This window comes from Lingula anatina, chromosome 1 (assembly GCF_051362555.1).
Source record: "Lingula anatina isolate TDL-2025a chromosome 1, LinAna3.0, whole genome shotgun sequence".
Classification (NCBI taxonomy): domain Eukaryota; kingdom Metazoa; phylum Brachiopoda; class Lingulata; order Lingulida; family Lingulidae; genus Lingula; species Lingula anatina.
The window spans coordinates 26,981,828-26,994,002 of NC_141767.1; the positions used below are offsets into that span (position 1 = coordinate 26,981,828).

Genomic DNA, 12,175 nt, shown 5'->3' on the forward strand with positions numbered 1-12,175 from the left:
GTTTTACCCTAAAAATGGCCTTTTTTGAGAAAAAATGCACACACACATTCTCCTCAAAATATTTATTTTCAACTCTGACAAAAAAAATATTGTAGTTGTAAGAAAGTTCTTGTCAAGATAACCATTCTAGGTTCTGCCCTTAATATTGCCTATTTTTTGAGAAAAAAATGCATGCACACTTTCTCCACAAAATATTCATTTTCAACTCTGAAGTGAAAATTGCCTTTATTACAAAATGGAACATTTTAGCTGGCGTGAAAATCTGAACATTGTAATGGGTATAGTCTTCATAGTATTTAATCTTCACATTTTGTTTTAAACAGAAATGTATACATGTAATACAAAGTTATTTAAGTGATGGGATGTATACCTCCTTTAAAGTGCATTTTTACTTGAAATAAAAATGCATGGAATGGGTGTGAGCCCAAGGAAAACGCCTCCTGGAAGTGTTTCTTTAATAGCAATATTAAATGGGGGAAATTCCATTTAGTACTAAAATTGGTGATAGCTGGAAAATATAATTTGGTACAAATACATACGGTAGATATGCGCACAAAAGATTGGATAGCAATGCACAATTGTCAATATCGCACGATAATGCGACACACTACAATATTCTATATCTAATCATAGAAGCTTTTTTTCTACTTTTATGATCTATTAATTTGAAGCTGTCTTGTCAGAGCAATGTGACCCTTTACATGTTTACTGACGATGTCACACCTGTACTCTTCTTTAAATGGAGTCAGGAATGTGTTGCGGTGAAAACACGGTGAAAGGGCCTGTGTGCTTAGTAAAGAAATCGAGAAGTTTTGACAGTTGATATAAGGGGTAAGAACCATTGCAGCTACTAAAATCAGTACCAATGAAGAATCAAATACGCACTTATTTTTTTAACAGCCTAGACACGGCGATAAATGACAATACATCCATATTATGACATACAATATGTTATCCGTACAGGTTTGAAACAGTCAGAATCAGTCTTTTTAATTTTGTCTGTATCAAATAAAGAAACAGAAATCCGGGTGTATTTAGATATAATTTTGAACTATTTTCTTGGAAAGGCAGCGTCTACATGGTGTACTGGCAGGTACTATGTACCCCTCCCCCCCCTCTCCCTCACGTAGTGTCGCACACCATTAAGACTGGGTTCCCATGCCTATATAGGTCGATCTATCTGGATCGATATAACTCCCTGGGGAGTCTCACTAAATTGCTATCAACTAACCGGCTTAAATGTCTGTCATGCCTACCGAATCAGCCAGGTGGTAAAGATAATTACCCCTTAACAGCTTTATTAGGCGTGACAGACATTTAAGCTGATCAAGTTGACAGCAATTTAGTGAGACTCCCCAGGGAGATAGCTGGATCCAAATATCTGTTGGAATAGTCCCTAAGATTATTAGTTTTGATTTTAATGTAATCAGTATTCGCACACTGTTATAAGATATAAAATCAGTGTGCATTAAAAATTAAGGAAAAAACTTTGACAGAAGTTTATTTTCAGATTAACATTCAATTAAGGAAATGGCAACTCCCCTAGATGAACTAGATGTGAACAGTTGCTTTGATGATATTGCTTTAGCAGAAAATAAGTAAGTTCACCTGACAGGGGCGGATCCAGACATATTTTCTGACAGTCTTCCAAATTATTTTTGTTGATCCATCCTCCATTTTTGACCGTCTTCCGACAGAAAAAATCAGATACCCGTCAATGTAAACTTGAAAATCTGACCTTCTTCTGGAAGACCAGAAGACAGCCTAAATCTGCTCCTGCCACCATGACTTCTGATCAGAAAATAATTTTGAGTGATATTTCCATAGTGGCCTAAGTTGTTCTTTTCAGAATACGGATCAATGGCTTTTAACAATTGATTTGTGGATGAATGGATTGATGCCTATCATGTTGTTGTTTTTTCTTTAAACAAGGCCTTTCTCTTCTAAATCATAGTCATCATTATATCAGTTTTTTTTTTTAAATTGAGGTTTCAATCAGAAGGATTTACAGAGGGATTACAAACAGGCAGGACACAAGGGTACAATGAAGGCTATATGTTAGGCAAGGAGAAGGGTGCAGATATGGCAACTGAGGTGAGAATTAAAAAAGGTTGAATATTCAAACTTGCAGCATTTTTTTTTTTTTTTGGTGATATTTAAAGTCAATTTAAATTTGATGGTATAATTTTGAAGAAAGCATATATAATCCACCTGAACTTATCTGTTCATCATCTGGCATAGAGTCTTGAGGAATTTTTATTAGCATGAAATGGCTGGTGTGTATTATATAAAATCTATAGAATTCATAGTAATGCCAATCTTCAAAGAACTATTTTTAAACGACACCTCTAGAGATATTTTGAGTGGAATATCTTACACTGAACGGATAATTATGATATAGTAGTGAATGAATTTGGTACCTGAAATGGTTGTCATTTATGTTGTGCATATGTGGTGCAATGTGTTGAAACAGTCCCTTAATGGTTAAACCTCATTTGTTTCACCTTGTGACAGATTGGGTTCTATGATGGATACACTGGGGTCATGAAGTCACTGATAGAGGAATCAACAAACGAGAAAACAAGGTTAGAACCTGACCTGCATACTTGTATGATACTTTGTGTCTTTTTGGACTTTATTGTATTAAATTAATCAATTAAGTTGAAGATAAATATGTGAAAAGCACTTCTGATGGTTACGTTTCATGTTCATTCCCATGTAATGAAAACATATTGTGATATGTGTGTGATTTCTCCTTAGGTGAGATATTTCTTTGTTTTGAACATATTACAATTGAACTCAAACACTTATTGTGAATTAATATGATTCTTCTGTAATTCTAGAAAACTGAAGGCTTTAGAAAGTCTACAAGATATGATTCAGTCGTTTCCATTGAGAGATCCCTCTTATGAAAGACTACATAGTGACCTAGAAAAAATAAGGGCCAAGTTTAAACAGGTATAATACACTATATAAGATTACAGGTATCCCAAATTTCAAGAGCTTTTAGAAAAAAGACACATCTCATTATAAATTTTTTATATAGTGCGCAAACATGCAATGAAAATAAACACTATAAAATTTTATGTTTACATGAAATTTATTATCTGCAATAGCTAGTTCCAGCATCATGATGATTTATTATCACAAGATCATATCTTTAATTATTAAATTTGTAATCCATTCTAGGTCTGTTCCCTTCTGAATGTTAAGCCACAGTTTCAAAACTCATCTGTGAAAGGAATATCTTTTTGATGAGGATACTCCACATGCAGTTGAGAATTTCTTTTATAAAAGGGATGATAGCAAACAGGTATATTCTAACATAAAAATACATTAAAATATGAACATTTAAAAAATTAAACTTTAAAAAGTTAAAATATGTAGAATTTTTTTCAATGGTGAAATTAATATGACTGGTTTAAGCATAACGAGCAGCAATCTGACATTAAATTAAACCCTTAAACAATGCAGATAGAGTTATCCAACTCTTTTTTATTTCAGGTTGCCAGGACTGGCACAGCTGAAGGTGAAACCAAGCTCTGGCAGACATGCAAAATTTGGTTGTTCATACATTGCATGCCAGTGTTTATAAATAACAGCTTTTATTACATTGAGACTTGAAGTATAGATCTGAAAACAACATCAACCAACAATACAATAAGAGCACGTCTTAATTGTTTACTAGGACAATAAACTACCTGCACGTATTCACAACATCTGTCAATAACGTTTTACAGGAAATTGGTAAATCATTACGTATACAGTGAAAAGGAATCTGCTGGAATTGTCTACCAGAGAAATCCAAGCATTTCATTGATTTATCTTTCAATTTCCCTCATCTGAATTAAGTAATGCCATGAATAATAATGTAGCAAACTTTAAGCTTTTAGAAGTTGTTAGACCTTAAATGTGTGTCACAATGACTGTTTGTTGATTTTGAAACATCACATTATATTACCTGACAAAAAATTCCTCCCACCAAAACCACTCTTTGTACTATTTTCAATTTTCCTGTGAGGACATCCCTGAATTGATTGATGTTCTGCCTGTAGGCTTTAAATGAAGAAAGGAGAAGGGATGGGGTGGGGTGGGGTGGGGTGGGGCAGGCAGAGTGCACATCGGCAGCATTCCATCAAAGTGGGTTTGAGTTTTCAAGACAAGAAACATCTTCAAGAACATCTTTGGATCGAGTAAAAAAATTATATATATATATATATATATAAGACAAGGATGCTTAATTTAAATTATTTATTCTTATTACATCACTTAAGAGTGATGCACTTTTTATGTACAGACACAGATGTGTCGGTACATATAGCCATCACCTGCGTCTGTCGTCGCCGTCACCGTGCACTTTTACCAATTACACGATAAGTGGAAAAACGTTTTTTTCTTTTGTCTTGAAACTTACAGAACTGATGAATATTCATAATATGCAGGTCAAGTTCGAAAATCAGCATGATCGGGTCATTTTTAGGGAAGTTATGCTGTTTTTTCACTTTTTTCAGCATTTATGCAACACCAATAACACTAAGTGAAAAACCATTTTACCTTTTAGCTTGAAACTTACAGAACTGATGAATATTCATATTACGCAGGTCAAGTTCGAAAATCAGCATGATCGGGCCATTTATATGGAAGTTATGCTGTTTTTTTTCTTTTTATTTAGCATTTATGCAACACCGATAACACGATAAGTGAAAAACCGTTTTTCGTTTTGGCTTCAAACTTACAGAACTGATGAATATTAATAATACGCAGGTAGCTTTGTAGTTGGAAATTGAATTTTTTTTCTTATTTATGTATTGGGTAAAAAACAGTAGGGAGAGTTTTTCAGTCTGGCAAAGGACTATTCAATATGGGTTTACATGTAATTTCTTTTTCGAGGTTCATCAAGAAGGATATAAAACATTGCAATTAGCATGGCATTATAAATTTATTACCTTCATTGCACCATGAAAACAAAAGCTTTTTACAACTTTTTGTAAACTTTGCAAACATTCAGGTCTAAAATAATGAAAAAGTTATGCATATGAATCATAATCATTGGGTCACACTAGTATGAATTTTTGTTTGATCAGTTTTTTTTTCTAATTTTTAAACAAAAAGGTGATAAATTGGCAAACAATTTATCTTACAATCTGTGTCATCATTTTTCAAATATTGTGATTTTCATTATGTGAATTTGAACTCTGGTCCTGAAACTGTAATTTTATTGCAGTGGTGAATTGAGACCATCTTCTGGGCCTTCTACCCAGTGTGTCAGGGCACGGTAAAAGCTAGCTTGTTAAATATTAATATATACCTTGTGATGGGTTGCTTTTATGAGCCCTGAGGAACAGTGGCCGTGTTAGATTTTCTCCAATCAAATATAACTGCTCCCAGTACATGAATCTGCAGTTGAATGTCATCAGACCAAAATGAAATGTAAAACAGATTTAATTCTGCTTTATTTAATTCTATTTACTGTATTTAAGATATGTAATGTGAAAAATAAATAATGTTTCTAAAAGAAAAAACGTATATCCAATGTTTTTGTATTTTTTGATTATCAAAGAACATTTGCTCCTGAAGATAGAAATACAATACACGTGCTTGCCGTGTGCCAAGATTGACAGCTACACAGTATGCCCGATACCACTATAAGGGCTGCGCAATGGCTAGGCCAAAATCGGTATTTAAAGCAGAATGTTGCTTGTGTTGTGGTACTGACCTTCGACTGCAAGATATTCTTAGTTTAAACTTCCAAATCTGCGTCACCCACTTTGCTTCTTGTCTCGTCTGCACCAGGTAACATCAGTGCAAGGCGGGAAAGGCAGCTCCAGGTGGTCAAAGCTGTGATGTACGAGACTTACGACTTCCAAATATGGAGCTCCAGGGGGACAAAGCTGTGACAGACGAGACCTGTGACTTCCAAATATGGAAGTGTCCCAGGCAAAATTTTGAAGAACAACGCCCACAAATTGACGCCAGTGGGTAGAATTTCGTATTGCTGATATGGGTTATATATAAAATCAAGATCAAGCTGGCAATATGGGAATCTAGAACCTAGGGTAGGGCCTTCTGGAAGACGGTCAGATTTTAATGTTCGGGTGGGGTCACTCATCATTTTCTTTGTCCTGTAAAAAGAAATATAAAAACAAGATTAGATTTTTTTCAATTTACCCATCCCACCACCCCAAAAAAATAAAATTTACTAACCTAAGCTTGGATCCAAAAGTGAAGTCCATGACTGGGTGGGGTCGCTCATCATCTTCTTTGACTGTAAAAAGAAATGAAAAACAAGATTAGATTTTTTCAATTAACCCATCCAACCAGCCCCAAAAAATGAAATTCACTTACCTTAGCTTGAATCCAAGAGTGAAGTCCATGTTTGGGTGGGGTCGCTCATCATCTTCTTTGACTATGAAAAAAAATTTAAAAAAAGATTAGATTTTTTCAATTTACCCATCCCACCACTGTAAAAAAACAAAATTTACTAACCTTGGCTTGAATCCAAGAGGGAAGTCCATGTCTGGGCAGGGTTGTTCATCATCTTCTTTGTCCTGTAAAAAGAAATGAAAAACAAGATTAGATTTTTTCAATTTACCCATCCCACCACCCCCAAAAAATAAAATTTACTAACCTTAGCTTGGATCAAGGATGAAGTCCATGTCCAGGTGGGGTTGCTCATCATCTTCTTTGTCCTGTGAAAAGAAATGAAAAACAAGACTAGATTTTTTAAATTTACACATTCCACCACCACCCCCAAAAAATAAAATTTACTAACCTTGGCTTGAATCCAAGAGGGAATTCCATGTCTGGGTGGGGTTGCTCATCATCTTCTTTGTCCTGTAATAAGAAATGAAAAACAAGATTAGATTTTTTTCAATTAACCCATCCCAACCGCCCCCAAAAAATAAAATTTACTAACCTAAGCTTGGATCCAAAAGTGAAGTCCATGACTGGGTGGGGTCGCTCATCATCTTCTTTGACTGTAAAAAGAAATGAAAAACAAGATTAGATTTTTTCAATTAACCCATCCAACCAGCCCCAAAAAATGAAATTCACTTACCTTAGCTTGAATCCAAGTGTGAAGTCCATGTTTGGGTGGGGTCACTCATCATCTTCTTTGACTATGAAAAAAAAAGAAAAAAAAGATGAGATTTTTTCAATTTACCCATCCCACCACCGTAAAAAAACAAAATTTACTAACCTTGGCTTGAATCCAAGAGGGAAGTCCATGTCTGGGCAGGGTTGTTCATCATCTTCTTTGTCCTGTAAAAAGAAATGAAAAACAAGATTAGATTTTTTCAATTTACCCATCCCACCACCCCCCAAAAATAAAATTTACTAACCTTAGCTTGGATCAAGGATGAAGTCCATGTCCAGGTGGGGTTGCTCATCATCTTCTTTGTCCTGTGAAAAGAAATGAAAAACAAGACTAGATTTTTTAAATTTACACATTCCACCACCACCCCCAAAAAATAAAATTTACTAACCTTGGCTTGAATCCAAGAGGGAAGTCCATGTCTGGGTGGGGTTGCTCATCATCTTCTTTGACTGTAAAAAGAAATGAAAAACAAGATTAGATTTTTTCAATTTACCCATCCCACCACCCCCCAAAAATAAAATTTACTAACCTTAGCTTGGATCAAGAATGAAGTCCATGTCCCGGTAGGGTGGCTCTTTATCTTCTTTGACTGTAAAAAGAAATGAGAAACAAGATAAGATTAACCCATTCCACTCCCCCCCCCCCAAAAAAATAAATAAATAAAATTTACTAACCTTGGCTTGAATCCAAGAGTGAAGTCCATGTCCGGGTGGGGTCGCTCATCATCTTCTTTGTCCTGTAAAAAGAAATGAAAAACAAGATTAAAATTTTTCAATTTACCCATCCCACCACCCCCAAAATATAAAATTTACTAACCTTAGCTTGGATCAAGGATGAGGTCCATGTCTGGGTGGGGTCACTCATCATCTTCTTTGTCCTGTAAAAAGAAATGAAAAACAAGATTAGATTTTTTCAATTTACCCATCCCACCACCCCCAAAATATAAAATTTACTAACCTTAGCTTGGATCAAGGATGAAGTCCATGTCTGGGTGGGGTTGCTCATCATCTTCTTTGACTGTAAAAATAAATGAAAAACAAGATTAGATTTTTTTTCAATTAACCCATTCCACCCCCCCCCCCCAAAAAAAAAAATAAAATTGACTAACCTTGGCTTGAATCCAAGAGGGAAGTCCATGTCTGGGGGGGGGGGGGGGGGTCGCTCATCATCTTCTTTGTCCTGTAAAAAGAAATGAAAAACAAGATAAGATTTTTTCAATTAACCCATTCCACCACCACCCACCAAAAAAAATTTACTAACCTTGGCTTGAATTCAAGAGTGAAGTCCATGTCTGTGTGGGGTCGTTCATCATCTTCTTTGGCCTGTAAAAAGAAATGAAAAACAAGATTAGATTGTTTCAATTAACCCATTCCCCACCCCCCCACCCCAAAAAAAAAAATAATAATAAAATTTACTAACCTTGGCTTGAATTCAAGAGGGAAGTCCATGTGTGGGTGGGGTCGTTCATCATCTTCTTTGTCCTGTAATAAGAAATAAAAAACAAGATTAGATTTTTTCAATTAACCCATTCCACTAACTCCCCAAAAAATAAAAACTACTAACCTTATGTTGGATCCAAGAGAGAAATCCATGTCTGGGTGGTGTCTCTCATCATGTTCTTTGTCCTGTAAAAAGAAATGAAAAACAAGATTAGATTTTTTTCGATTAACCCTTTCCACCCCCACCCCCAACCCCCAAAAAATAAATAAATAAAAAGTACTAACCTTAAGTTGGATCCAAGAGAAAAATCCATGTTCGGGGGGGAGGGGGGGGGGTCGCTCATCATCTTCTTTGTCCTGTAAAAAGAAATGAAAAACAAGATAAGATTTTTTCAATTAACCCATTCCAACCCCCCCCCCCCCCCCCCCCCCGAAAAAAAAAATAAATAAATAAAATTTACTAACCTTGGCTTGAATCCAAGAGGGAAATCCATGTCCGGGTGGGGTCGCTTATTATCTTCTTTGCCCTGTAAAAAGAAATGAAAAACAAGATTAGATTTTTTCAATTTACCCATCCCACGAAACCCAAAAAATAAAATTAACTAACCTTAGCTTGGATCAAGAATGAAGGCCATGTCCGGGTGGGGTGGCTCTTCATCTTCTTTGACTGTAAAAAGCTTGGCTTACCTTACTAACCTTGGCTTGAATCCAAGAGTGAAGTCCATGTCTGGGTGGGGTCGTTCATCATCTTCTTTGTCCTGTAGAAAGAAATGAAAAACAAGATAAGATTTTATCAATTTACCCATCCCACCACCCCAAAAAAATGAAATATACTAACCTTAGCTTGGGTCCAGGAATGAAGTCCATGTCCGGGTGAGGTCCCTCTTCATCTTTTTTGACTGCAAAAAGAAATGAAAAACAAGATTAGATTTTTTGAATTAACCCATTCCACTAACCCCCCAAAAAATAAAAACTACTAACCTTAGGTTGGATCCAAGAGAAAAATCCATGTCCGGGTGGGGTCACTCATCATCTTCTTTGTCCTGTAAAAAGAAATGAAAAACACAATTAGATTTTTTCAATTAAACCATTCCACACCCCCCCCCCCCCCCAAAAAAAAGTAAAATTTACTAACCTTAGCTTGGATCCAAGAGTAAAGTCCATGTCTGGGGGGGGGGGGGGGGTCGCTCATCATCTTCTTTGTCCTGTAAAAGAAATGAAAAAAAGATTAGATTTTTTCAATTTACCCATCCCACCACCCCAAAAATATAAAATTTACTAACCTAAGCTTGGATCCAAGAGTGAAGTCCATGTCTTGGTGGGATCGCTCATCATCTTCTTTGTCCTGTAAAAAGAAATTAAAAACAAGATTAAATTTTATCAATTTACCCATCCCACCACCCCAAAAAAAACAAAATGTACTTACCTTAGTTTGGGTCCACAAATGAAGTCCATGTCCGGTTGGGGTTGCTCTTCATCTTCTTTGACTGCAAAAAGAAAATGAAAAAAAGATTAGATTTTTTAGATTAACCCATTCCACTAACCCCCAAAAAAATAAAAACTACTAACTTTAGGTTGGATCCAAGAGTAAAGACTAAGACCGGGTGGGGTCCCTCATCATGTTCTTTGTCCTGTAAAAAGAAATGAAAAACAAGATTAGATTTTATCAATTTACCCATCCCACCACCCAAAAAAAAATGAAATATACTAACCTTAGCTTGGGTCCAGGATTGAAGTCCATGTCCAGTTGGGGTCGCTCTTTATCTTCTTTGACTGCAAAAAGAAATGAAAAACAAGATTACATTTTTTTCAATTAACCCTTTCCACCCCCCCCCCCCCCCCCCAAAAAAAAAATAAATAAATAAAATTTACTAACCTTGGCTTGGATCCAAGAGTGAAGTCCATGTCTGGGTGGGGTCGCTCATCATCTTCTTTGACTATGAAAAAAAATTTAAAAAAAGATTAGATTTTTTCAATTTACCCATCCCACCACTGTAAAAAAACAAAATTTACTAACCTTGGCTTGAATCCAAGAGGGAAGTCCATGTCTGGGCAGGGTTGTTCATCATCTTCTTTGTCCTGTAAAAAGAAATGAAAAACAAGATTAGATTTTTTCAATTTACCCATCCCACCACCCCCCAAAAAATAAAATTTACTAACCTTAGCTTGGATCAAGGATGAAGTCCATGTCCAGGTGGGGTTGCTCATCATCTTCTTTGTCCTGTGAAAAGAAATGAAAAACAAGACTAGATTTTTTAAATTTACACATTCCACCACCACCCCCAAAAAATAAAATTTACTAACCTTGGCTTGAATCCAAGAGGGAATTCCATGTCTGGGTGGGGTTGCTCATCATCTTCTTTGTCCTGTAATAAGAAATGAAAAACAAGATTAGATTTTTTTCAATTAACCCATCCCAACCGCCCCCAAAAAATAAAATTTACTAACCTAAGCTTGGATCCAAAAGTGAAGTCCATGACTGGGTGGGGTCGCTCATCATCTTCTTTGACTGTAAAAAGAAATGAAAAACAAGATTAGATTTTTTCAATTAACCCATCCAACCAGCCCCAAAAAATGAAATTCACTTACCTTAGCTTGAATCCAAGTGTGAAGTCCATGTTTGGGTGGGGTCACTCATCATCTTCTTTGACTATGAAAAAAAAAGAAAAAAAAGATGAGATTTTTTCAATTTACCCATCCCACCACCGTAAAAAAACAAAATTTACTAACCTTGGCTTGAATCCAAGAGGGAAGTCCATGTCTGGGCAGGGTTGTTCATCATCTTCTTTGTCCTGTAAAAAGAAATGAAAAACAAGATTAGATTTTTTCAATTTACCCATCCCACCACCCCCCAAAAATAAAATTTACTAACCTTAGCTTGGATCAAGGATGAAGTCCATGTCCAGGTGGGGTTGCTCATCATCTTCTTTGTCCTGTGAAAAGAAATGAAAAACAAGACTAGATTTTTTAAATTTACACATTCCACCACCACCCCCAAAAAATAAAATTTACTAACCTTGGCTTGAATCCAAGAGGGAAGTCCATGTCTGGGTGGGGTTGCTCATCATCTTCTTTGACTGTAAAAAGAAATGAAAAACAAGATTAGATTTTTTCAATTTACCCATCCCACCACCCCCCAAAAATAAAATTTACTAACCTTAGCTTGGATCAAGAATGAAGTCCATGTCCCGGTAGGGTGGCTCTTCATCTTCTTTGACTGTAAAAAGAAATGAGAAACAAGATAAGATTAACCCATTCCACTCCCCCCCCCAAAAAAAATAAATAAATAAAATTTACTAACCTTGGCTTGAATCCAAGAGTGAAGTCCATGTCCGGGTGGGGTCGCTCATCATCTTCTTTGTCCTGTAAAAAGAAATGAAAAACAAGATTAAAATTTTTCAATTTACCCATCCCACCACCCCCAAAATATAAAATTTACTAACCTTAGCTTGGATCAAGGATGAGGTCCATGTCTGGGTGGGGTCACTCATCATCTTCTTTGTCCTGTAAAAAGAAATGAAAAACAAGATTAGATTTTTTCAATTTACCCATCCCACCACCCCCAAAATATAAAATTTACTAACCTTAGCTTGGATCAAGGATGAAGTCCATGTCTGGGTGGGGTTGCTCATCATCTTCT

General features: G+C 35.9%; 1 protein-coding gene across 2 annotated transcripts in view; it reads left to right on the forward strand.

The window, feature by feature from the left end:
• The first annotated feature begins 703 nt into the window (after window positions 1-703).
• Window positions 704-12,175, forward strand: part of LOC106157122 (protein LTO1 homolog) — a 37,131-nt gene continuing 25,659 nt past the window's right edge. Inside the window, exons 1-7 of one of the 2 annotated variants that reach the window (XM_013532624.2) lie at window positions 704-831; window positions 1,511-1,598; window positions 1,989-2,094; window positions 2,515-2,585; window positions 2,844-2,958; window positions 3,190-3,313; window positions 3,505-5,526. In XM_013532624.2, the coding sequence (XP_013388078.1) occupies window positions 1,531-1,598; window positions 1,989-2,094; window positions 2,515-2,585; window positions 2,844-2,958; window positions 3,190-3,255 (426 nt within the window). In that variant the 5' untranslated portion in view covers window positions 704-831; window positions 1,511-1,530 and the 3' untranslated portion in view covers window positions 3,256-3,313; window positions 3,505-5,526. Of the gene's footprint in view, window positions 832-1,510; window positions 1,599-1,988; window positions 2,095-2,514; window positions 2,586-2,843; window positions 2,959-3,189; window positions 3,314-3,504; window positions 5,527-12,175 lie in introns of those variants that run through there. The other variant, XM_087000756.1, reaches the window with a different exon arrangement.